Here is a 27,609-nt window from a genome sequence, read left to right on the forward strand (position 1 = left end):
AAATTATATGCAAAGCAGCTAATGGCAATACTGTTACATGGAACCAGAAGCACCCATCTTTAACATTTCACTCTCAAACCTAAGTAGCTGCTGTTACCAATGTGATACCAACACTACCCTAAAAGGTTTCTAGTGAAGCTGCCAGAGGGAAACGCTACAAACCTGTCTGTTATGTCTGCATGCATAGAGCCTTGTTCCCCAGGCACATGCCAAATGCTTTTTCATCCTAACCAGCCTGGAATGTGAATGCAAGAGAATTACATCCACGATAGTCCATAAAGTTGGCTGGTTTAGAGGGACATCATCTAACAACAGATGCATAGCATTAACAGCTGCCTGGTAAGTTAGTTACTGGCATCTATGCTGTGAGGATCAAGTGGAGGATGTGTCTTGAGCTGCCAAACTAGGTTTCTATGTATGTTATTTTATATACCTTCTTACTGGTCTTCCTTTCAACATCACAGCGTCGCCTCCATAGTTCTTCCTTATAGACACACCAAAATGCTGTGATGTATAAAGGATGTTAGCCGCCACTACTACTTGCCCATGTGGTGTTCTGGCTGTCCAGGATGACAGCTACTGAACTGCCTCCTAAGTACAGCTGGTAGCATTTATTTTCAACAGATACACATTTACCTCTGCACACAGACCAATTGCAGGGTGTTGTTTTCTATGTGGTTTTTTGAATGCTGGTACCTTGTTTCTTGTAAGAGTAAATTACTTTTTTTGTTCTGCCTAGTTCAGGGGTAGGGAACCTGCGGCTCTCCAGATGTTCAGGAACTACAATTCCCATCAGCCCCTACCAGCATGGCCAATTGGCCATGCTGGTTAGCTGATTAGTTCCTGAGCCCATCTGGAAACCACCTACCCTAGTTAATGCTTTAGTTATGCATCCTAGATAAGTTCTGATGTAGGAGGGATCCACCTACTGCTGACAAAGATATTTTACTGACTGCCTACTTGGTACAGAAAAGTTTAATAATATCAATAAGAGTTTATATGTAGCTGGTAACTTTAAAATGTTTTGGTGGGTGGGGAAAGTTCATAAATTAAATCTTTGCAAATAATTTCCGGAGTACATCAACATGTATTCACATAATTTCCAATAAAACTTTGTTACTCTTAAATTGTCAGCCAGAGTACCTGCATTCACCTCTGTAATATGTCTTTCCTACAGAAATGTTTTAATGAGACAAGGCTTCCCTTTGAGACAAGGTGCTTTGAATAGCACCTCTTCAGTGTCTTGTGTGCCAAAATTGTAATACAAAGGTACATGAGGCTGAGTGGTCCGTTACCTACCATAATCTGGGATACACCTTTTCCCCATTCTGTGTCTAGACTTTATAGGAGATAAGACATCTGTACTCTGCTGGTCTTTATGTATGTGTGTATTGTTTATCATTGCACCTATCTTTCAAAAACTTTTTCATACAAATAACATGGCAAGTAACATGGTTACTTCATAACCACCCTTGCTGTGTCCACACGATGCTGATACTGAAGTGCTAATCATGAGTTCAGCTTATTTTCTGTATTTGTTCCCTCTCAATGTCTGGATTTGCCTTCAGTTGTCTTAAGATACCTGTTGGAGATGTTTTTCATAGGCAAAGCCAGGTCCACCCCCGGTGAGTACAGTAATGGGGTGAACAAGTTCCCCGTAATGTCATCTTGTTAAATTAAGAGTGAAATGTCACAGTTGTTCTCCCCCCCCCCCCGCATAAAATAGAAACAAATGCAAAAAAGAGAAAGAGAAAAGAGAGAAATGAAATGGATTGACATTAACAACTAATTAGACAATTCAAAAGTGGATTCTGCACGGGCCAAAAACAGTGGTGTGAAAATAGTGAAAAAGGGTTTAAAACGGTGTAAAAGGGTTTATACTGTTTTCACACCACTGTTTTTGGCCCATGCGGAATCCACCCAAGTATAATAAAAAGGAAAAAAGAAAACAATACATAAATTTGGCAGTCCTTTCATACTAGCATGCTTATTAAAAAGATAAACGTTGATTTTTGCAGTGGTACATTAAAATCATATTAATAAAACATTAACTTAACACTGCTTCATATGTTATAATATTTAATTTGCTTTCAACTCATATTCTATTCCGTTTGTTTTCTCCCATTGGAACTTCTTGATTCTTTAAAGAGGGAACCCTTTCAAATTTTCATATAGAGGGGGACATTCTTCAGTTTTCCATTGAATATATACAGATTCAAAGCAAATTCCTGTCTTATACTCTGCAGGTGATTCTTTAACTTTCATGATAATATAGTTTGATTGCTGAATTTTCTGTTTTAAGCTTTTAAAATTTTCTCCTATGTTCAAATTGGCTTATTTGCAGGGAAACTGACTGAAGCTGTTTGATCATTCCACTAAGTGGCAGCAACATATCTGAGTAAATAGCGTTTTTTCAATCAGGACAAATAGGGGTTATCAGCAAGATTCAAAAGAATGATTATTTACTTTAAAAGATGTTAGCTGCATCTGTCCCCACAGTCAGCGAGAAGCGACCCCATTATGATAGGTATGAAGTTGTCTCGGGCTGAATAATTATAAATTTTAGTATAGCTTCACCCAGAAAATCCACAGGGAGGCAGCAATGCATCAAAGCAATTCTCATTAATTCACAAATGACCTCCTGATTCCAGGAAACTGCTGTTTATTTGAAGCTTGAGATAAGACTGTCTCCTATTCGCTTGGTCTAGTAAGAGCAGTCTTAAGCTATCCCCAGCTGAAAAACTTCAAGCAAACCTCAGTCCAAGCATACTTTAGGGTAGTCTTTTGCTTCTACAAAAGGGTATTTTAAATGCTTGTAGATCAATCCAAGAGCCTTTCGTCGCCATCAGTCGTTGCCCCAATGAGGTACTTGTCAATCTGTAATAGTTTTAAATCCACAAATCTTCTATTTTCCAAGCCAAAATTTTTTTTGTAATCCGCTCAACAGTATAGCACCTCAGAACTGTCCAGTTCTGGAAGAATAAAAACAAGCCAGGAAGCAAAACAAATCCCAAACAGAAGATTTTAATAACAGGATCTCTTAGGTCTCTCAAATGTCTACAAATCACAATAAGGGCTCTCCAATATCACACCTCCCAGCCATAAGCAGTTCCACACCTCTTGTCAAGAGAGTAAATAAATCAACTAGTTTAGTGCCGTTTGTCTTGAATGTTTTTAAATCTGGAAGTCTTGAAATCTAATTAGAGTCATTCAAGCAGCAGCCAACCCAAACAGGAAAAAAATTAGAAGACCAATTCCTACAGTACTGAAAAAACCTTACCACAGTTCTACCAACAGAAAAAAATACTTAAATGAAAGAAAAAAGAACCCAGAAAGAAAATGAAAATAAGAGATTGCGAGGTGGGGAGTGGGGAACGGACTGAGGGCAGCTTCCTTTGCCAAATGGCAAGCATTCACTTGCAGATCCCGGTTGTTACCAGAGCTAATGGGTCACAAATCAACGGTATTTAACTCACCAGTCGAAACTGAAGGTCTTCAGAGCTCCTGAAGCGGCTAGTGTGCACCCGGACTGCCCTAATGCCAGCTATACTTACAGCTAATCAAGGAGTCTGAAGCATTAACTTGGTGTTTGTTTTTCCAGGTTCATAGAGTTAGGTTTGTTCATTATCTATGCAGTAAAAATCAAGTACATTCAAACTATTTAGTCAGAGAACCAATCTTATCCTTATTTTAGGCAGAATCTAGCAGGCCTAACTGTTCAGCCTCTTGCCCCAAAAACTGCATCAAATTTTAAGCCATTACAAGTAATCCATGCAGCAAGCAGGACTAGAGATAGTTCTTATTCATAGGGTCTGTCAACAAATCCATAAGCAAATCTTTTAAGGGTGTTACCTAGGACCAAAGATTCTTGACAGGTACGGTTGGCTGACTTATTTGTAGACAGTGTAGTGAAGCCCTAACTGATTGATTCCCCATTCATGATTGATAAATGGGAGAGGCATTTGAAATTCAAATAGAATTATGCTTCGTTCCTCTGGAATCCATGAGACAATTTAATCCCAACTAACTTTCATTCATTTCCACAGGACTTCGGTGTGACTGACTTGCTTTGAATCGTAACAGTGGGTCTGTGTTGTACACTGTGGGGTCACTGGCAAGTTCTTGGTCTACAAGACCAAGCATAGCCATGGACTTGCTGGAAAATGTTGCAGATCTTTTATACTTCTTACCAACCTGTTCACAGACTAAGTTTACATTATTCTCAGTTGTACACAGTTAACATATTTAAGCCTACTTTACACCACTAAAATGTCTACAGAAAGTGTCCACTCTGGTTCAAATACCCATAACATGTTGCCATCGCCAAGGGGTCCGCCTGGGAGCTCTGGCTGACATTCAAGTAGTTGTAACCTAAGGTTAAAACTCCAATGCATAAGTAGTTTAAAAAATTAATTTATAAAACCTTTGATCATTGGTAGTGCAAATTATATACATATCCAGTATATAATTGAATTGAATTACATACATATCCAGTATATAACTGAATGTGTAGGTTACATCTCACTTCTACTCTGATTTTTGAACCCTCACTCCTTTCTCTTTGCTATGTTGGACATATGCACAGCAAATATCCTTTTTTGCTCTCCAAAGCACAGGAAAGCACTGCAAAGGGGCATCTCATTTCACACTGAATTCTCCCATTGTGGGAGATGGAGCTTTACACACCCTCTCCAGTGAAGTTTTTTGTGGTCATGCTGGTGGGAAAGGCTCAACTTCCCCTTAAAAATATTAGTTTTACACATCTACCAATTTTTCTAGGTGTAATCTACTCCTGTTTGCAGTAACCAATATGTTGGATTGGTGACAAAACAACAAATCAGACAAATACACCCAGACAAATACATCCAAGATCTGGTATTGGCTTTGGATTTTTATTGAAGTAAAAAAGTGCAAACTGTGAAATACAAGATAAGTACAATTTAGAAGGAAATAAACATGGTTGTAAATTAATGTCATAGTAAAAACCCCAGCCCTGGATCCAATAAACATCAATCATGAAAATGAAGAATGCAGGGGATAACATCAACAGAAAGCAAAGCTGTAAACTGCACATTGAGGCTTCGGTGCTAGGGCACACAACCAGGGGCCATTTGCCAATCAGTTCCTCTACTGACCAGCAAAGAGACAGTTACCATAAGGCATCCAACTGGCCTCACTCAAGAACTCTGTCCCCAGTACATACATGGGACTAACTGCAAGAACCACGGGCACAGAATGTGTTCATGTCAGTCCACAACACAAAGGCAGTCAAGCAAAAGATAGAGACAGAAGCACTGTAGCCGATAACAAATATGAAAACCAAGCAGCAAAGGAGGCCCAGGCAGATGTATCACGAGAAGCTTTTGTGTAGCCATGGCTGCCTAATTGTCAGCCTGTTAGAATAACAGAAGGGCGGATAAGTACAACTGGCCCCATGAGGTGCTGATCCTCCAGGAATTCCAGCAGCCTGCTTGTATGCCTATCACCCTGACCCAGAAAGCACACTTCTAAGTATTCAAAACAGGGAGGGAAATGCTATTTAGAACTCACTGGCATTTCAAGAGGTGCATACACACAGCACTGCAGAACGGTCACAGTGGAAACAGCAAAGATGGGAAACGGGTTAGGCAAAGAAACCACCAGTATCACGCACGTGTTTCAAGCTAATACAGTTCTGCAGGCAAAGGAACAGCTATTTACATAGGCTTACTTCCAGGTTTTGTGAATGCACTTTTGTTGTGCAGCACCCAGTAATAAGTCTGTAATATGACAGTAGGAGGGGAGAAAATATACTTTAGGAACGCAAAGTGTGCAGAAATGTTACTCAAAACACACTGTTTCCTACCTGCATGATGGCTTTTTTCAAGCTACACCAGCTTTGACATGCATCCCAGGAGTTAACACATCAGTGACCATATCTGCAATGCTTAGCCCTCAAGTACCTGGACTGCATGGTTTTATGACAACCAGCAACCTTTCCTTTTCCCTGTTAACTATGAAGTAAAGCAAACAGCCCTGTAGCTTGAAATAGGACCAGAGATCCAAGTCTAGATTTCCTAAACTATGCTATAAAAGGCAGATTAGGCAGAAACTGTGAGCCGGGCAGCCCAACAAAGAACTAGAAAGCAAAGCCACAAGTCCAGTGTTAAGTACAGTTCCACCAAACAAGCCACCACCACCCCCCATTTAACCATACTAAACTATTCTGTGCAAGAAATACTTGCTGTTGGCAAACCCATGTCATCATTTGGCATTCTTGGCAAAAGCTCCTTTTCTCAGTTAAACAGAAAATCAGAATCTGTACAAAGAGCAGAATGTACCTTTCTAGCTTGAAACTAACCACCTATAAAAACTGTCCCCTTCATAACCCCTGATCCTGTAATTTGTGCAAGATGGTCAAAGCCCTTGTGACTGTTTCAGAGCTTTATTGTGTTATTCCTGGTAAATTCACCTTTACTGAAATTCCCTTTTAAAATGATTCTGAATACTGTAAAAGCAACAGCTGCACCTAATAGTTGAGCTACTGTAATCTTAATGCCCTCGATGTTGCAATCTTGGTGCCCTTGACAGTGCTCACTGGTAATTTGTCACAAAATACTTCCTTCAACCATTCCAGAACAGATACACACCGGTTCTAGGTTTATATGCAGTGATTTTACATTTTTCCACAATCCTGTGAGCTCCAAATCTGTTAATTTACAGGGTAAATTTATGAGCTGGATGCAGAAAAAAATATCCATAACACAGCTGAAAGTAAAAATCTATGAACATTGTACTTTTTCTGTCTTGATTAAAAAAAACAGAAGCTACTACAGGCCCAAATAGGAAAGGGCTATTTTATAAAAACAAATTTGGCTTAGAACATCTGTGCCTATGGCAAGTGAAGACTAGCTAAACATCCTGATCTAAAGAAAGAACAGCTCACATATGCGAACAAACGTCTCACTATACAGGAGGATGACACCACTGCTTTAAGGTTGGAGAAAGGCACGGCAATGCTTCTTCTCCAAATGCCATGGAAACAAAGGGTGCATCAGATCCACTCAAGCAAGGCTGACCACTTTACTTGAATCAGAAAACTCATCTTCCCCCAACTTTGGCACAAGAGAGCCCAGCATACAGGGCAAGAATGTTCCTGAATGACATTTGGCTTCACTTACCAGCCCTTTGCTAGTAGATATGATCCCAGTGGGGGACTGTCAGTAAACAGGGTGCCTGTGCTTCACAAGAATGGCAGTCTTTAATCTGAGCTATGGCAGTTTGGTGAGCCAAGGCAGCTGCATGACAACCCCCCCCCCCCCCGGCTCACTGGGCGGAAAAACCAGACACATACCCAATTAAGAAAAAAAGCTTACTGGAAAGGGTTTGGAGAGAAGCTTTGGTGGCGGGAAGGGCATGGCAAAATAGAAAAAGGAACTCTACAATGTTGGAATGTGGCAAAGGTTGAGGGAAATTTCTTAATAGCACTTGCAGTGAGTGCTGCAGCTCCATCAAAGGGACAAACTCCTTTCTGCATGAGTCAGGTGACTGGGTCAATGCAGTCTTTCCTGGAAAGGTGCCATAGCCCAAGTACACCCTATGACTAGGATTCAGTTCTTCTGGCAAAGTGAGAACAACTTTAAAAATAAGGGGATGCTCAGAACTGCAAGACTGACCCAATTTGGGAACCCAGCTCTGAGCAAAGTAAAGAAAGTGATATGGATTCTTCCTTCACAGGTATACTGCAGGTACATGAATTAGTTTAAATCAATTTTACAAGCACTGAAGAAATGGTTTTGCTGAAATCCACTGAGACTCATGACAGAAAGGGAAGGAAGACAAAGGAAACCGTAGCTTTTAAGAGCATCCTGGTTGCTGACATCCCCGATACAGACATAGCAGGGCTCCTCTCCCAAGGATGGGTAGGCCAGCTTCCCACCCCATTTGATCAGCTCTCACAAGCACATATATTTCCTTGACTGTACCATCTCCACAGCCTTCTTTCACCCTGCTTATCATCTGGAGCTTCCACAGATTTGGCCATGACTCCAAGACAAGGTAGAATAGGAAAGGGGGAGGGACAGAGAAGAAGGTGGTCACAGTGGACACATGTTTTGCTAGCACAGAGAGGTTCTGGGTCAAGCCTCCATGTTTTCAAAAAGTTCCTTCTGGTTGTCCAGTAGAAACTTGGTGAAGGTGTTGATAGGATTGATGGCTTTGAGGGTTATAGCTGCATCTTTGGCCCAGAGCAGGTTTGGGCCAAAAACTACTGCCAGGTTAGCATTGGTCATCTTGTTGAAGTCACTGTAAGCAGAGACCTGCAAGGGTGGGCAAGAAAAACTCCAGTCATTTTAACAAAAGAAAAATATATCTTTGCATCTGTTGATTCCTCATGATTTTCTAATCTGTGTTTCCCTGATGAGAACTCACAGCTCACAAAAGTGTATCCTAAGCAAGCCTCACATGAAGACCAGCCTTGTGGGTGAAAAATGAAAACACAGCAACAAGAAATCTTGGATTTTCACAAGCTGGAGAACTTGGGTTTCAATATATTCTCTTCCTATTGGAAATGAACTATCAATTGTTTGTCTTTCACATCAATTTAGAGCAACGCGGGTTCCTGGCCACCACAGCCTCCTGGTTGTCAGGCTTATTTTCTCAGTGCAGGTGAATATCCAGAAGCACAGTAAGAAATAAAAGTTCCCAGCCCCATAAGAAGGGTCAAAGTCTGCCTTAAGAAAAGGAGGCAGTTCTCTCATTTTTTTTTTCCTCATTTGACTCCAAATCCCTATGTGAAGTGTTAATTATCCTCTCCACTATATTTAGTCACTTTTATACTACTGTTTACTTTTGACTTCATCCTGCTTTCATTTATACTTTTCACAGTAACACAATGTGTCCGTATCCTTACATTGCTGGACTTCCGGTTTTTATTTATTTGAAAAACATTTATATGTCCAACAAAATCAATAAAACAATTAAATATCACACAGTAAAACAAAAACCACAACAAACTTTAAAACTCACTGAAAGCTCTTGCAACTAATGTTGCCTTACATTTCTTTCTGAACACCTGCAGAAAACATCTCACTGTTGCTGGCAGTTCATGCCATAAAGTGAGGTAGCTTCAGAAACAACACAGGATCTAGTGCAGGACACCTGCAAAGCTGCAGGTGAATGGACAGCAAGGAAGAGTTGCCTTAAGGAGTGTAACTAGTGCATGGGGTTGTATAGGAAGAGATGGTCCTTCAGATAGGTGGACCCCTCAACACAAAGGACTTTGAGGGCAAGAATAAGCACCCTAAATTGAATTCAGAAACACGTCCAAAAATAGGTGAAATATATTCATGCAGGCTGGCCCAATAGCAATTGAGCTGCTGTGTTCTGTTCACCTTGAGCACATTACATTCGTCCACCTTACTATGAAATTTCAAGAGCCCAGGCCAGAGTGGCTGGGCTAGTCAAGTCTAACTCGTGCAAAGCAGAGGTTAGAATGCTGGGTTAGGATCTGGAAGACCCAGGTTCAGCTCCTTACTCTGCCAGGACATTGGCTGGGTGACTTTGGACCAATCACTATTTCTCTCACCTAAGCTTACCTCACAGGGTTATTGCGAAGAGGACAAAATGGAAGAGAGAAGAATGATGTTGAGAAAAGCAGAGTACAGACATATAGATAAAATAAGACAAATCAGATGTAACTTATAAAAGGCACTTTTGGTCACAAAACCAACCTAATTCTCAAAAATAGTTAGGTCCATAAGGACTCCCGGGATTTGCTCTTTTTGGTAATCTCTTACTTTTATGTTCTGTAGTAGGATACTCCATTTATGAACTGGAAGTTGACTTTCTACATTATGTTCAAGTCCCAGAGCTATAGCTAGTCTTAGAGCTTTGGAAGGCTCAGATTTTTTCCTGTTACATGGATAAATAGTAGTAGTAGTAGTAGGAGGAGGAGGAGGAGGAGGAGGAGGAGGAGGAGGAGGACCTTTTTCTCCTGCAGGAGACTCAAAGGGGCTTACAATCTCCTTGCCCTTCTCCCCTCACAACAAACACCCTGTGAGGTAGGTGGGGGTGAGAGAGCTACGAGAAGCTGTGACTATCCCAAGGTCACCCAGCTGGCGTGTGTGGGAGTGTACAGGCTAATCTGAATTCCCCAGATAAGCTTCCACAGCTCAGGTGGCCGAGCTGGGAATCAAACCCGGTTCCTCCAGATTAGATACACAAGCACTTAACCTCCTACACCACTGCTGCTCCTACACCAACATGCTGCTCCTACTCCAACATGCACTGATGGAAAAAGCATCATGACCATGTTCGGGTAGTGCCTTGCTAACTAAAATTCAGAGCTCCTAGTACTGCAAGAGGGAGATATATTTGCTCCCTTGCAAGTGGAACATCTGTAAGTAGTAGCAGCATGTTCATGGTAAAGTGATCAAGAATCTGGCCTTTCTTGTTGAATGTAAGAACAGCCCTTTCTCATCAGACTGGAAAATCCATCTGTCTAAGCATCTAATTTCCAACAGTGGTCAACCAGATGCCATGGGAAAACCCACAAGGAGGTCATGAAGGCAACAGCATACCTATATCTCTTTTGTCCTCTACAACTGATATCCCAAGGCATACTGCTGCTGAACATGGAGGTTTCTTTTTTAACAGCCACTGTTGTATCCTACATATAACCTCATACAGCCCCTTTTAAAATTACATAGGCTAGTGATCATCACTATATCTTGTAGTGATTATTTCCATGAATTCTCTTTGAAGAGATGACTAAAAGGTGTCACCTGAACAAGAAAGGTCATCAGTGAACACAGGACTTGGTAGTTTTCTTCTGGAAGAGTCTGAAGTGTTTTGCGAACAACATCCACACGCGTTCCTTCCTCCACATCTGAAAGGCAAACAAGTAGGGTACAAAACTTTGACTTGGAGAAAGTGGCTTACTGAGAAGCCCCCAACCCACCCAAGGACATAGGTAAGGGGGGGTTCTCGGGTTCAGACCCCCCCCCCCATTGCATGTCTGAAGCTCCCCCCCCCCGTTTGTGGGGTTTTTTATTTTTAAAGTATTTTTTCGGTTTTTGGCCTGCAGGAGGCGCAGGTTTTAGGCTAGTGGCACCAAAATTTCAGGCTATCGTTAGGTGACGCTCCTGATGATACCTGCCAAGTTTGGTGAAGTTTGGTTCAGGGGGTCCAAAGTTATGGACCCCCAAAAGGGGTGCCCCATCCCCCACTGTTTCCAATAGGAGCTAATAGTAGATGGGTCTACCCATTTGAGGGTCCATATCTTTGGACCCCCTGCATCAAACTTCACTAAACCTAGGTAGTATCATCAGGATAATCTGCTGCTGATACCACCCTGGTTTGGACTCCCAAAGCGGGTGCCTCCATCCCCCATTGTTTCCAATGGAAGCTAATAGGAGATGAGGGCTACACTTTTGAGAGTCCATAATTTTGGACCCCCTGAACCAAACTTCACCAAACCTGGATGGTATCATCAGGAGAGTTTCCCAAAGATACCCTGAAAGTTTGGTGCTGCTAGCTTAACAATTGTACCCCTGACAGCAGGCACTCCCTAAATTTTCCCAGATTCTCTTTTTAAATCCACCCCCTTCAGCATGGATTTAAAGGGAGAATCTGAGGCCCCCAGTTTAAACATTGAAAGTGATGTTGTTTCAGGGTGGGGGATAATCCAACCCAAAACAGCATCACTTTCAATACTGTTTTATCTGGGGACCTCAGATTCTCCCTTTAAGGTGGATTTAAAAGAAGAATCTGGGCTCCCTAATTTAAACACCATTGAATAGGGGGGTGCACCCATGGGGGGGTGCGCAAACCTCATACTTTGCACTGAGCTCCATTTTCCCTAGCTACCTCTCTGCCTGGAGGGGAGAGAGAAGGGACTGCCGGCTGCCAGCTGGGAGCCAAGCAGGTCGGGGAGGCGGGGCGGGCGGGTCACGGGAGTCTGCCATCCCTTGCCTCGGAAAGCTGCTTTTATAAGCACTTAGGCTGGAGGTGGGGCTTTGGGAGGTGTGGCCACGCCCCCCAGAGGCAGGTGGGGGAGTGGACTCGCTCCCGAACCCCCCCCCATAAAAAATCTATACCTACGTCACTGAACCCACCAGTACAACCCAGCAGGCAGCAGGGGCTCCCCCACATAGCCTTGGAGGGAAAAGTAATTCATGAATAGAGAAAAGTTGCAAAAGATTCCTGCTGCAGAGGTCAGGAGCCTCTTAGCAGCCACTCACTGTAGAAATTGACAACATCACTATAGAGACCAAAGGTCAGGAGTGGCTCAGGAAGATCCCGCAAGAAGGTCTTGAGAATAACAGCTGGAAGGTGCACGTCCTCATATTGCAAGAAATCCACAGGCAGTCCTAAGTAACAGAGCACAGACATGTTCAGAGCTACCATCTAAGCCAGTGGTGGCTAACCTATGGCACTCCAGATGTTCATGAACCACAATTCCCATCAGCCCCTGCCAGCATGGCCTATTGGCCATGCTGGCAGGGGCTGATGGGAATTGTAGTCCATGAACACCTGGAGTGCCATAGGTTCGCCACCACGGATCTAAGCACACAGTGGCCGGGCTGGACTTCCATAGGTCCATAAGGAGGGACAGAACATCAAGGAGGGACAGAACACACACACACACGTTAAGACAAAAGAAGCAGTCACTCAGTCACCAATCTCAGAACAGTGGCACTCCCATTATCTTTTAAAACAGTGATGAAGATTATCTGAAGACTAACAGGAGCAGTGTGGGGACATAGAGGAAAGTTTTCCAGCCAATGGAAGGAAGGATGTATGCTACTACTATGCATGCGTGACCAGGTTCCTGTGGAAATCTAAGCCAGTTCCTTCACCCTGTTATGATCTCTACTGGATTAAGTTTATGTCAAAAGGGTATGGATGAGATTTATCTAGCCAAGAATCAAAGACACATTCAAAGACAATACATTATGCATATATTCTATGTGACAAGGGGAGATTAGAAATAGGAGAAAACCAGGCACTCACCCATGTTGTATTTTTGCTGTACTTCTCTGACAGTCTGAGTGTTTGCTGATCTCCGGAAAATCCCCTCTGTGGTAAGAGCTGGGGACACAGAAAGCAGACCCATCACTGAAGAAATAAACTAGGTACACTATGTTGCCCTTTCCAACTACAGTGACCACCTTCAAGCAGTTACATATAGATATGTATATAGATAGCTATGGCATTGTTAACCTTTTAGAGAATCCAATTCAGGAAACAGAATTCAGAGATACTTATGTATGGATAGCTATGGTATTTCTGATTTTTTAAATAATCCAAACTTGAATGAAGAAAGAATAAAATATAAGGAGAAAAACTATTTTGTGCAGAACTGAGCTATTACTTTTAAAAAAGGATGCAACTGTGCAAAATACAAGGTTGCTTTGGGGGAACTGGAATATTTTCCTATAAACTCACCATGCTCCTGTAGATACCCAATAGTCTCCCTGACCACCAGAGGGATGGGGTTCTTGTCTGAGCTCTTCTCCTTCAAACTATTGGAAAAAGCAGAAACTTAGACCCTTCTGTTCCTTCTCTCCAGCCCATTCAACTCAACAGTGTACACAAAAGAGCCTCAGACAATGGGCAGCAGGACTCTGAAAGCTATGAGAACTGTTGAATTTGAGAAACAAAAAAATAATTCTAAAAGCCTTTTGAGCCTTACAGGCATACCTCCAAATTAGATCTCAACAGCAATTACAAATTCTAGTTATTTACACCACTTCTAGAACTATATAAGTACAGGTGATGAACACACTGAGCCCACAAACCAGTGACAAATACTCACTGCTGGAGAGAGATTCCAAATTGCTGGTTTGGCAGGGGAGGGCGAGGTGGGGTTGTCTTTGGAGGCACTTGAGAGGGTTTTTGAAAAGATCTCAGATACTCATCATACCTGCAGTGACAGAAACTCACAGGTGCATAAGGCATCACACGTATATCAAGCAAGAATCCCCTGTTCAGCTGCCATGGAAACAGAAGCCCCAAACATCCTGGCAAGTCCTTACAGAGCCCTCACACTCTCCACAATAATTCACTGATATCGCTACAGAGGAAACTAGGAGTGGAATGATAATGCAAGAAGGCTCTCTGAAAACAGAAGACACAGAAACTGGAGTAAGGACTTAAGCAGTGTAAGTAGGGAAGACTAGCCAATTGGGATGACGCTATGAATAGGGCCAGGATGTCCTAGAGAGCCTTTATTTCCCAAATCAACCATTTCAAAACTAATAAGTTGCAAAGGAAAGGCAGATAAAACATCCAGAAGACACAGCGTCCAACACAAAGGCAATAAAGAGGGAGCAGAAAATGAAGATCTTAATAAGCAAACCAGACTCCCAGGGTCATTCAGCCTCCTCTCAGGAAGTCAGGGGAAACCCCATAGGCAAGCAGCAGGCTCTCACTTTAGCACCTGGCTTGGGATCCCCAGCTGCTCCAGCTTCACATGCTCCTCCAGATCACTCAAGTAGTTTGCATAGAAAATCTTCCGCCCAAACTTAAAGCTGTAAGACAAATGTCAAAGGGGTGCATGAGATATTAAAGATGGAAAGAGGATCACCAGCACTGAACTGATCTAGGGCTCTAACAGTCCATGTGGAGTGAGCAGGCAACCATGGCGATGAACAGACTGAGGAAGTACATGGATGGTAGCAGCAATACATGTCCTGTTCACCCTGATGGAAACCTCAGGTATGGCAATGGTTTGAGCCGCTGCTTTATAAACTTAGCACAGCAGAACAAATCATTCCTAATGGTTTTGTGCCCTCCTGCATAATCCGTTTCTGAGTACAGCCAAAATTTGCAGCAAGCCTGAGCTACCAGCCATCTAAAGACGGACATTTTCATTCATTCCCTGAGGAGCAACTGAGTAGAAGACTCAGGAGAAACTGGGGAGATGCAATGACTGTTTTCCTCAGTGGGAACAGTTGTTCAATACAGGTCTAATAGCCAAATTCTACAAGCTGACCAGATGAGGAATAAATTAAGATCGTGACAAACAGAAAATTGAGATTTTTAAAATTATTGGGCTACTAGATGACATCCTAATATGAACATGTACATGGAGCTACCTTATACTGAACCAGACTGTTAGTCCATCCAGATCAGTATTGCTGACTCAAGACTGGCAGCAGCTCTCCAAGGTCTAAAGCAGAGGCCTCTCACATCACCTGCTGACTGGTTCTCTTAACCGGTGATGCCAGGGACTGAACCCAGGACCTTCTGCATCCCAAGCAGATGCTCTCCCACTGAGTCCTCCCTCCCCACCCACACAGGAGAATTTCAGCGAGTGGTGTCCCAAGTACTTTCTAATGTTGTTGTTTGAATATATGTTTTTACAGATTTTATAGTTTTGAATGCTCGCAATTGTTCAGCTGCTTTAATGTTTTCATGTGCACTGCCTTGGAAAGGTGACATAAATATTTTAAATAAAATATGTAAATAATAATGCCAGTTCTAGGAACTATCTAGCAGAGGTAGGTGCAAGAATATGGCACCCTCTTTCCTGCTGCTTCCAAAAACCCCATAATGCAAGCCAAAGAGCACATCAAAAACACAAAATCTGAACGGAGCATAGAGAGGATCTATAACAAGGAATAAGGGGGATCAGTGTGCAACACTATATAAAAAGTGAACTGAAGCACCCAAAGTGGGACAGGAATTCAGTTTTGCAGAACAAATCCTACCATACTAGGTGCCTACTTCCGGCTTCTGTAGTGTTTGCAGACATTAATATTTTTCCTCAACAATAACCGCTAGAAGATTCCTTTTAAAACAAAATATAATTTCTCAAGATTCTAAAAGACACAACAGAGTTTACAACCAAACTCCTGGGCTCTCATGGGAGCCTGTCCTCCTCACACCCCAGCACTGTCTGCCAATGAGAGAAAGGGGGGGGGGGGAGCTTCCACCCTTTCCTACCTTATCAGGGGCTTGAAGAGAATCAGTAGTGTCTTGATGAACATAGTTGGGTGCACAATGTACAGTGCTTTAATGTTCTTTTTGTATCTAAAAATGAAAAAACATAAGAAGAAACTTGGTACGATGTGATGAGGATGAAAAGCAAGCTTAAAACCTGTCTTAGGAATGCGACCCTGTTATGCTGTCCTTTGCACGCCCTGTGTTATACTGTTAGCTACACATTATTTCCCCTCCTAAGCATCTTGGCGCTTTTGATATCCTCACTTGCATCCACTTACTTGCGGTCAAACTCTCGATAGGCGTCCCGCAGCCAGCTCAGGGATGGCTTGTTCTCACTGGTCAGGCCATGGTGCAGGTATACTAAGGTGTAGTCACTCTCCACATACTGGTCCAAAGTGTATTTCAAATAGCTGAAGGAAAACAGACATTCCTAAGCATCTGGTTTTCATGTAGCAGCAGCACTACCCTCCTGCAAATCTCAATAAGAATAAGGAAATTCTAGTCACTGCTGGCACAGAGATATTGGATAAGGTTCTGAGACGGTAGACCAGGAGAGATGAGAGGCAATCAGTGTGAATGAGCTTAAGACATTTTCACTGATGCACTGGTCTGGAGTTACTATGTGCCCAACTGCACCTATTCAAATGAAAGCTGCTTCCTGTAGACTTGAATTCGTAGGTTAAACTTCATGATCAAGTTTCATCAATACAGGACTGTAGTACTGCAAGCAACACTCACCTCAGAAGCTTCACATGATCAAGCTGATGGCTGGGAGGCATCCGGCAGGCACTGAACACAATCACTTTCCGCCCATACTTGTCATCACCTGAGGACAAGAAGGCCAAGTGTCAGTGAAGGTTGAAGAACAACACAAGGACCTTCCATAGCAGGTAAGCAAAGAAGGAAAATCGGGGGGGGGGGGGGGCTCTTAGCAGTCCTGTGAAGGAACAGTTCTGAAGGCCTGGTGTGCCATAAAAATTAACACTGCCACACTCACCTTCACCTGCGTAGCCCCAGTGAAACTGTTTTGGAAAAGTCTATGATTTGAGGGGACCCAAGACTGGTAGAGAATAAGGAATGGGGAAGGGGGAAGATATGGGATCATGGCAGTAATGAAGTAACTAAAATGGCTTTGAAGTAAAAAAAATGCATCCAGGCAAGTCTTTAAACACCAACAACACAGAAGAACAGAGCATTACATTGTTTAGGTTATGAGCACCATGGATGGAGCTTTGTGATCTAAGAGAACATGAAAATCTGTCCTCATACAGTTGCAGAGTTGTCACTGATCCATTTTCAGCATGTTGGTCTTGTTCACATAGTTTCTTTCCTAGAATATCGATCCCTTGCCACCCACTGTCCCCACGCTTTACTTTGCCTCATAAAACCTGCAGGAAATCAAAGCCAATGCAAACAAAAAACTCTGCACAAAGGTGAACCGGCCTCAAGTGCTACAGAGCAGGGGAAACTAGCTGTGAAAACTGACCACAGTAAGCCAGTAGTAGACTGCACAGTACAAAAAATGTGCACTATCAGCCTGCAACCCCATGTTCTGCAAAATAATCTACACTTCCTAGCCACAAACTAGGTGGGTGACATAAGAAGTGTGCTGTATCAACTTGGCCTGTAGGCAGACTACTCATCTTGAAGATGCAGAGCCAAGTACGGTAACTAGAGGACAGTCTGCCCATGGGCTTTCTTCTCTATTGTTTCTTTACCAGAGGATTTCCTCTGATCAGAACCCAGCCTTTTAATGGCTACCAGCAAAAAAAAAGACTTGGCAATAGAATCCTCCTTTTCAGAACCTGAACTTTTGTCTTCTTTGTCAACTTGTGGGAAGTTGAAATTTAAAAGTCAAGCAAGTTAGATAAATTGTAAAGGAAGCACAGATCACGCATATTATCTAACTGATGTTCTAACTAATGTTGAGCTCCTCAATGGGATTACTTCATTGTTAGGCAGCTTCATTTGAAAAAGGGAATCCTACCCACCAACACTTAATTTATGATCAACTTTGTCTAAGCCAGCTTCTTCCTTTTATTCATCTCCTTGAAGATACAAACCTGTTCCTGTGAGAGGTGATTCCTACATCAATAACCTTTTTTCACATTTGAACAGAACTGGGCATTTCTTTGTCTGGGAGTAGCTGGATCATGCTTTTTTAGCCTTAAAGTGCCATAAAATGTTACTGTTTTGATCATCATCAGAATGTATACAACTTTAAGGTGGAATACAAATTCCCATACAAACAGAAATAGTCTATAAATGAAAGTTTCCGTTAGGATATCATTAGTTACCCCCACCCCCCCCGCAAAAAAACCCCAACCCCTTCAATTACTCTAGGCTCAGAAAGGTTTCATTTTGAAAGATGACTTTAGGATTTTTGCAAATCCCTCTCTAGGTACTCTCAGAAGGGATAAAGGAACATCACATCTTATGAGTTAAAAGCTTACCCATCACAATGTTACACAAGGTTGCCTTAACTGAGTAGAAAGCAAATTCAAAGCAGAATGAGATGGAGGACAACAATCCAGGTAGTATAATGAATATGACCATAACGAAAAACAATGGATATATCTATAGATTTTTTTCCCATGGGTATGCTTCCTAAGGTTACTTACAGTCAAAGATCCTCAGGAATTCCAAATTCTTTCATAAGCATACACGTTTATGTCCTCCAACAGTCCATTAATTATTAAGCTCCAAACAAGAGACAATTACAAGTCAGACAAAAAGAAAACAGATGATCTTTTTTCTTAAGAGGAAAAAAAACACTAAATATGGAGTATAAAAATTAAATTTTTTTCATATGGCTGCTTCAAAAAGCAGCTATATACCTACATAAATGACATTGGAACTACACATCACAAAATGAATCCCATTAGCCACACATTATGCAGCTCCTCCCCTTTCCAAAATCCAAATGGTGAGAATGCATTTTCCTTTCCCTCACTTGTTTTCTTCCTCTCTGAACATACAATTCACCTATTTGCAGAATTACTCAAACCACAAGAAAGGAATGCTTTTGCCACTACAGATTAGCTGCAGTACAAGAGTCAATGTCATGCTTAAAGTAGAAGGGGCAGCACCAGGAAAATGCCATGGTTTGCAAGGGTGATTTACAAACACATCTGAAGCATGCGAAGGTATTGCTAGACAACATGGCACTCCCAGAGACATATAACCAGGAGAGCAATGCAGAGGTCGTCTAGAACCACTGTACACAACTACAGCCAGGTCACAAGACCAACATCTAACAGTTTATCCCATGGTTGCCCAAAAGCATAATAAAACGAATGCCTAACAAAGAGAATTTCTAAATAGCTTCCCATAAATTCAATGGCCATATTCAATGGTATGCACATGCACTGGAGTAGATTGCAGATGCCCTTAAGCACAAAAAAGAAACATCATAAACTTGTAGCGCCTCAGTGAAGAAGCTCCTGTGTGATCCTGAGCAGCCTTGGTAACCTTTCTGTAAAGGCAGAAATCTCAAATGGTAGCACTAGATAATATTAACTGCTTGAAGCTCTCCAAAACTGTGTGCAAGAAGGAACTTGACAGAGAGATGCCCGAAAAGACTACAGCTTCCATCACTCTTAAAACCACAGCTGCCTATTAGGCAATATAAATTCCTGAGATGGGAAGTGGAAACAGAGTCTTGATATCTCTGTATTAATACCTCCAATGAACAGGATTACAGTACTCTTTCACAGATACAAGATTCAGTGACTATAATCTTCTGCAGAATTTTTGGTAAAAAGGTTTTCAAAATTTCATACAATACATTTAAGATAAAACTCTGTGAGGACATGCTGTTAAGGGCAGTATTTTCCAAATGATGGATCTGGGAACAACAAGCTGATAGATCATTTGACAGGAAGGGTGTCAACAGACAAATCAGCATGTAGGTCTCCCTTTAAAGTACTGAGTTATAAATGATACATGAATACAAATCGTATTCATCAGTCCTCTTGGTAGCAGCATAATTTCAGTGTTTAGAAAGCAATGTTTGACAGCTAACAGAACAACCATTGGTGCTTACCCGTGAAGGGTCCTTCTCTTCTAAGCATAACAAGGACATCTTGTGGGTGGTTCCCATTGTCCCACTGGGGAGACAGGAAATGAAATTTGTTCCTCTTCCTGTGGTGAGGGACCCTTTGCTCCATTTTGGAGACTCCAGGAAGCAGAAGCCTAATATGATTAAGACTAACCAAAAACTTAAGTTGAACTTAACTTAAACTTTTGCTTAACTTGGTCCCATTATAACTGTGGACTGGGGGAGGAACAACAAGGTTTAATGTTAACTAACTGCAAGGTCAACCTGCAAGGTCGAGCTGTTAGTAGCTGTGGACTGAAGACAAGAACAAGAGAGAAAAACAGATGATGACACGCAGAGGGCAAGATGTTCTTGTTACGATCAGAGAAGGATCCTTCATGGGTAAGTACCAATGGTCATTCTCCCGAGTTAGAGGACATCTTGTGGAGCCTCCCAGAGCAGTGTCCCCTTAGTTGGGTGAGTCCTTGTTGTAAGAAGACAGAATGTGTAGCACAACCTTGCGCCCAAAGTCTGCATCGGAAGAGCTAAAGAAATTAATTTTGTTGTTTTTTATAAAGGTAGAAACGGAGGACCATGTGGCGGCCTTACAGATCTCCTCCACAGACATGTTCTTTGAAAAGGCAGCATTGGCTGCCACCCCTCTGACAAAGTGGCCTGTGATGCCCAGAAGGGGTACCAGCTTCATGGCCCTGTACGTCTCTATGATGCAGGACTCTCAGGTGGAGGTCATAGTGGTAGCCCCCAACTGGCCATGAAGACCCTGGTTCTCAATGCTACAACGGCTATTCGACTACCCCTGGGACATGCTGCACTAAGGCCCCATCTTCCATCCAGATCCTGCCAAGTGGAAGCTAGCCGCCTGGAAATTGAGACACAATCCCTCGTAGCAGCAGGCCTCTCCACCAGCGTTGCTCATACTATGCTCTCCTCCAGGAGACAGCTAACTAACCACATTTACAACACCACATGGAAGGCCTTCATCTGCTGGGCCAAATGAAAGAAGGTCAACCCCCTGGATCCAGGGGTGGTCTCACTCCTGAACTGCCTTCCAGATGGCATGGACTCCGGTTTTCACTCATCCACTCTAAGGCGGAAGCTCATAGCCTTCGCAACCGTCCTACCCCAGTTAGGCCACTGGCAGACCAACAGGCACCCAACATCATCAGGTTCCTCAAAGGGGCCAGAGCCAAGGACAAGCTCCAGGTCCACCGCTTCCCGAAGTGAAGCCTGAACACAGTCCTCAACGTGTTAATGAGGCTGCCCTTCGAACCCATCGCTCACATCCCTATCAACATGCTCTGATTAAAGAAAGTGTTCATGGTGGCTATTACTTCGGCACGACGCGTCTCGGAACTCACAGCCCTGCCAGTACATCCGGACTTCTGCGTCTTCCACAAAGACAAGGTCATCCTCAGGTCAGACTCAAGGTGGACACCAAGTTTCACTGGGAACAGGAGTTGTGCCTCCCAACATTTTCACCCAACCCAAAGCATCCCAAAGAGGTGCTATGGCACAATCTGGATGTCAGAAGGTCCTTGAAGGCATACCTCGTCAGGACCCAGCCATTCCAAAAATCTCAGTCTCTTTTCATCTCTGAATCTCACCCAAACAGGGGAAAAGCTGTTTCCATTGATCAATTCCTCCGCGGCAGTACTGGAGCCCTCTGACACGCTGCCAGAACCCTCAGGAGCAAGGGAACGACTGGGAGTGCCACCAGCAGGCGCCTTCTGGTGCAGCTTTGTTTTTGTGTGCTTTCGCAACTTATGCAGCAATTTGGCCACTGTCACATTCTTCACCATTGGGACAGCCTTCGTCAGCATGCCCGCAGTCTTCTGAGCAGCCCTGGCTTCCAGGGAGCCGTTTCCCTCATGTTTAGAGAGGAGGTCGGAGTCAGAGCCTCGCTGCATCTTAAGAGGCTCTGGGGGGGAGGGAGGAGAAACTCCTCTATGTGTAAGGCTCCAAGGAGAGGAAGCTGTAAAGATCAGAGGAGAGGGGCCAGCAGCCCCGGAAAGGGTTAGGCTGGAGGAATTAGAGTAAGGAGGGAAGGGAAGGAGTCAAAAGAGGAATAAATGCGCCAAAAAGGCAGAGAAAATAGGCAGGGCGGAGCAGGTAATCCAAAGCATGCTACTCCTCTTGGAGGCAGGAATCAAACTGGAGCAAAGGGGGCGGTCCCTCTCCACAGGAAGAAGAAATTTCATTTCCTGCCACCCACAAGATGTCCTCTAGCTCAAGGGAGAATGATCCCTTTCCACTTGCCACCAATCCATCAGGAGGACTCACAACTTTAGGACTCACAACTTTAGGACAAATTCAGTTAAAAGGATCTAGGAACAATTAACATGCCAATTTAGGATTACAGCTGCCTGTGCAAGTTTCCAGTTAGCAAAAGACTGTGCTCCACACGTTCTTTTTAATCAAGTGAGGCAGGCCCTTAGAGCTTTTTTATTTCTATGAGTTAATCTATGAAATACGCAATCTGCTTTCTTAAAAGCAATATTTCTGTAGTGCCTTGGTTTGGCGAATTTTAACTGTACCTTACATAGTAAGATTTTCCATTACATTCAAAAAGCAGTCCTAAGATAAACTGATATGGCTGTATGATGCAGCTGTATTTCCATTCATAGGGGGAAGAATTCAGCAAACATATGGCATTAAGCAGTGGTTCAGCAACCTTTGCCCCTAGTAGCAACAAAAGCTGCTATTTAAAATGGCAATAACGTCATTTTCAGAGGTTGAACTATATCAGAACTAATGAAGCAGTACTCTGCTGTAAAGTGAAATGTTCAATAATATCTGGTAGACTTTGAAACACAACTGCCCAGAACTCCAATTTCTATGCAAATCTGAAGTAAAAATTGCTACTACAGAATACTAAGGGCCATTTAAAATGCTATTTTTTTCCTACATCTCTCTCCAAATAGGAAAAAAGCATGCATCTCTCTCACCTTTCCAAATGAGTAAAAGCCTTTATTCCTGAAAATAATCTGGTTAAGATGTGCTGCCTACAGCAGAGAATGAATAGCATTTAAAGTGAAAATAAGCAAGTAAGAGAAGCAATAGATACTTTTAGAGCCAGATCTCAAAAAGCAAGACTGTTTGATCAACATGAAGGGTTGAAAATTATACAACTGGTTACCTCTCTGGATTAAAGGAAGATGTTCCTGTTCCTTTTAATGCACCATCAAGTTGATGATGTAGCCCTAGAAGTAGACAGTTAAGACTCCTGAGATGTAGCAATTCAACAGATGGATCACTGCAAACAATAATAAGCAGCAAGTCCAGTGGCTCAGAGAGATTACTGTTAAGATATCATTGGCCTGCCTCTCTTTCTAAGCAATTGCTGTTTCTGGAAGGTGCAAACAGCATTATTTGGTCATGAACACAGACTTGCCTTCACAAACAGGGCTGGAAAATGCGTGTTAACTGGCAGCTCAAGCATCCATTCATGAAAGACTGTATTTTCCCTATTCCTGTCCGGATAACAGGGATCACAGACGAAGGTGCCTGACAAGCTAAATGATACATTTAGAGATTTTTAAATGGTTATACCCAAGTATTCCAAAACTGTACTTAACTTACCAACTGCATCTAATCAGCAAGGACAGGGATACTGACGTATAACATAAGCAGAGCAACTACTTTCAAGAAGAGATGTTGAAGAAAGCAGACCAGTTGAATTAATGGTTCTGAGGCAGATGCGAGATAACCATCAGCATTTGCATGGACTTCTCAACAAACAAAGTAGCCTATTGCAAGGTCAGAGGATAAAGGCCTCCAAATTCCCCAAAGAGAGTTATCCCTTCTTTGATAAATTCAGCAATGTCATAATGGGAATAAAACAAAACAGGCATACCATGCTTAGCTTCAAACTGAGATTAGATATCTAATATCCCATGAATTTTTCCCAATGAGTATATGAAGTACATTCCACATTAACAATTTAATCAATTTAATCTATTCAATTTATTTAAATTGAATTATTTATTTATTTATTTATTTATTTAGTATGGGTCAATGATGCTGCTGCTTGTGATTTTAAGGGATTTTAATTTATATTGGTAATTTATAATTTATTTATAGTAACAACAAGAGGCTGGAGGCAAGGTAATAGGGCCACAATACCCATCACCATCCAGGAAAAGTAAGAGGACGACGAAACCAACAATGAGAATCAGGGACACTCAAAGTGATGCCTGAAAGCTAAAGTCCACCTAGAGTTGTACCACAGAACTTCGAAGAATAATCCAATTTAGAGAGGCTAGGCAGAAGATAGGGTGTCGTTTACTGCTAAACCAATTTAAAATGAAGAGAAGCATGATTGCAATCTACTTTGCAAAATGCACATGAAGTATGACCTTGAAGTTCTGGTATGCTTATGCAGCCATCAGCTTTGCAGAATTTGGGCTTCCCTGAGATAACCCAGCCACAGTCATGCTGAAGAATGCCATGATCTCAAGTGCCAATGACAAGAGTACCAAGTACTCCACCTACCTGGCCGGGCCCCATCAAACGCACCCTGTCCTAGAGGAACAAAAAAAGCAACATTATACCATAACAACTGAAACAACTGAAGCAAATCCCTTCAAAGGAACGATCCTAAAGGCTGACTGAAAAAAATATGGACACACAAGTACAAACATGGAACAATATATCTGGATTACCTTCATCACTCACTGTAGTTATTGGTCTGGATCCAGAGAACCATGAGCAGAGCTCTGCCTGCAGAAGAGATCTTTGCCTCCTCCTTGCTGAAGCCCTATGTATCACCTAAAGGTTTTCTTTTGATGGCTGAAGAATTGAGCATGGAGGGCTGTAGTGAGAAGAGACAGAAACTGCCTTCCCATACTTCCACAATCACAACTGCTGTTCCACCTGTGTACAGATCCTTTGGACCCATGGATCCATCCTTTATTTTTTTTATTTTATATTTCTATTTCTACCCCGCCCTCCCCAACAGAGCTCATCTTCAAAAAAGCAACATTAGCTACCGTGTTTCCCCGAATATAAGACAGTGTCTTATATTATATTTTTGCTCCCAAAGATGTGCTATGTCTTATTTTCAGGAGATGTCTTATTTTTCTGTGTTCTGTTCGTCGGGCATGCTTCCAAACAAAAACTTTGCTATGTCTTACTTTCGGGGGATGCCTTATATTTCGCACTTCAGCAAAACCTCTACTATGTCTTATTTTTCAGGGATGTCTTATATTAGGGGAAACAGGGTAGGAGGCTGGATTCCGACGGACATTCCTGACAGAAAAAGCATCTTCCTGCCAATCACATAAAGCAGTGGTTCTCAACCTTCCTAACGCCGCGATCCTTTAATACAGTTCCTCATGTTGTGGTGACCCCCAACCCTAACATTTATCCATTTTACCAATGGAGAACACTGATGCAGAGAGTCTTAGGCGACATCTGTGAAAGGGTCGTTCGACCCCAAAAGGGGTCTCGACCCCCAGGTTGAGAACCACTGACATAAAGTATGGCTTTGTTATACCACTAGAGTTTTTTTTTTAATGGAGGACTCCTACAGCAACCTGCCCCTGTTGTCTTTTTAACACTGCGAAGTCAGATTTAACTTACAAAGCAAAAGAAAGTTTAGACTCTGGTGTTCACTTGCCCACTTCATTATCATTAGTATCTGTGCCACCCTGTAGAAGACAAAAAGCTCTTTTAGCTCAAAAGAATCCACCATCATTTTCACTACACTACATTTGGGCAACTGAACTCACTTGGAGTAAAACACTGAAGCCTTGAAAAAATCCCTTTTCACATATCCTTGAAGAGTCAATGCCCACAGCACTCTAGCCTAAGCTTCCCCGTGTTTAAATGGGGAGAGGGACTAAAGGGGTATAGCAGATGAGAAGCTAACAGTGCAATCTTACACAGAGTCATTCCTTTCTCATTCTAAGTCCACTGAAATAAACAGTCTCATAAGGGCGTATCTCTGGTTAAGATTGTGCAGTAACTTTTCTTTTTCCTAAATCTATCACTACAACACAACACGGCAATCCTTCAACAGCCAATAAAAAACTGAAATCTAAATTATCTCCACAGAATGTCTACGAACGTCACATTCCAAATATCAGAATTTGTCTGGGCTAGAAAGATACCCAGTTCTGCTAAAATTCTTTTAAGACGATGGTATCCAACATAACAACAATTCACTTTTCATTATGAAACATAAGTTTCAACAGCCAATTCACAGCACCATCTGGATTTGTAAATGGAGCCAGACGCAGCCAGTTCAGATGGTGGAAGGTATGAGCACTGACACATTAACTGAATAAGGAAACATGACATACCACAAAAAGGAAGCAATACATTAATTTCACTGTGAGTAACTGGGCAGAAAATAAGAGTGTTATAGAATAGAAAGTTGTCATGAAATCCTCAGAGTGAAAGTATGAGTATTACAGTAGAACATGTGGTTCTTATGCATCAGTAGGAAAGCAAACAATATTCCTGAAACTTCTATATATGACATTTCAAATGTATCAAGAAATGTCATCAGCAAAAAGCTCATATTATTGTCCTTATTTTATGGTGTAACTTTACACTTAAATGCAAAAATGCAAGGGAGAACTAAATTAAGCAACAGGGTTCAGATTTTTAAGTCTGCTGTGAAACAAGGCAGTAAAAAGAACCAAAAACTTTAAAATATGAAAGTGTTGTATAAAGCATATGAAACACAAAAATGTGGAAATCAAGTAGAGATACATAACCGAACTATTATAGCAGGCAATATTTTGCTAGGCAAATTTTTAAACAAAACCCCTATGCTTAAAAACATTATTGAAATAAACTAACGGAGTCTATTTAAATATAGAATCTAAAGCACAATTGCTATGAAACTACTAACAGCTTTATTATCGAACAGACAGTTACTACTACATTCATAAAAGATAAAAGTTCGTTTTTTGATTACTTGCAACTTAGTGTTTAGCAATGGAGTCCTGCACAGAGTTAGTCCAATTTAAACCTATTATAACAAAAGGGCTCAGAATGAATTAACTCTGCATAAGATTGTCCAATCCTCACTTCATATTTTGTTCCAATGCACAGAAAGTGCACACAATGATGAGTTTGGAACTTATTCATATACCAGCTATCAGAGGGGTGGAACAGAAATCATTTAATATAACTGTGCCATAAAAATTTGAAAAGCTGGGGACTGGTTTGTCAAATTACATTCACAGCTAAATTACAACCCATGCTACAAGATTCTCTCACTTTTTCAGAAGAGAACCAGAAGAACACATGATGAAGGTTTTGCCACACTTCCAACAACTGTGAAAAAGTACAGTTGAAACACATCATGTGACAACAGATCTATCAATCATAATGAAAGCAATTACCCTTTCAGTTAACACTAAAAAAAAATCCAGCAGAGAAGCAGGCAAATCCACCATTTCATGGCAAATAACTCCAAGGCACTCTGCTCTTCTGTAAATTGTAAATGAGGAATGTACTGGGTATTCCCAGCTCACTCTTACATTGTTAACCACTTATTAATTTTTTTTCTGGCAAGCAGCAGCATGCCACACAGAGCTCTGGAGGCTGCTTTTGGTAAGCCTTTTTGATGAGTCTGAATGCAAATCTGAGCCCAAAATGAGGACAGC

The 27,609-nt window shown here is 42.0% G+C and overlaps 1 protein-coding gene across 3 annotated transcripts in view; it reads right to left on the reverse strand.

The window, feature by feature from the left end:
• Window positions 1-4,871: 4,871 nt before the first annotated feature.
• Window positions 4,872-27,609, reverse strand: part of ARHGAP1 (Rho GTPase activating protein 1) — a 37,517-nt gene continuing 14,779 nt past the window's right edge. For 2 of the 3 annotated variants that reach the window (XM_048483791.1, XM_048483792.1), the window contains exons 4-14: window positions 24,482-24,511; window positions 16,669-16,756; window positions 16,209-16,340; window positions 15,931-16,017; window positions 14,415-14,513; window positions 13,799-13,906; window positions 13,429-13,505; window positions 12,994-13,071; window positions 12,222-12,350; window positions 10,764-10,867; window positions 4,872-8,297 (exon numbers count right to left, since the gene is read on the reverse strand). In XM_048483791.1, coding sequence (XP_048339748.1) covers window positions 8,118-8,297; window positions 10,764-10,867; window positions 12,222-12,350; window positions 12,994-13,071; window positions 13,429-13,505; window positions 13,799-13,906; window positions 14,415-14,513; window positions 15,931-16,017; window positions 16,209-16,340; window positions 16,669-16,756; window positions 24,482-24,511 — 1,112 coding nt within the window. In that variant the 3' untranslated portion in view covers window positions 4,872-8,117. The remainder of the gene's footprint in view (window positions 8,298-10,763; window positions 10,868-12,221; window positions 12,351-12,993; window positions 13,072-13,428; window positions 13,506-13,798; window positions 13,907-14,414; window positions 14,514-15,930; window positions 16,018-16,208; window positions 16,341-16,668; window positions 16,757-24,481; window positions 24,512-27,609) is intronic. The other variant, XM_048483793.1, reaches the window with a different exon arrangement.

The sequence above is a fragment of the Sphaerodactylus townsendi genome, linkage group LG02 (genome assembly GCF_021028975.2).
Source record: "Sphaerodactylus townsendi isolate TG3544 linkage group LG02, MPM_Stown_v2.3, whole genome shotgun sequence".
Taxonomy (NCBI): domain Eukaryota; kingdom Metazoa; phylum Chordata; class Lepidosauria; order Squamata; family Sphaerodactylidae; genus Sphaerodactylus; species Sphaerodactylus townsendi.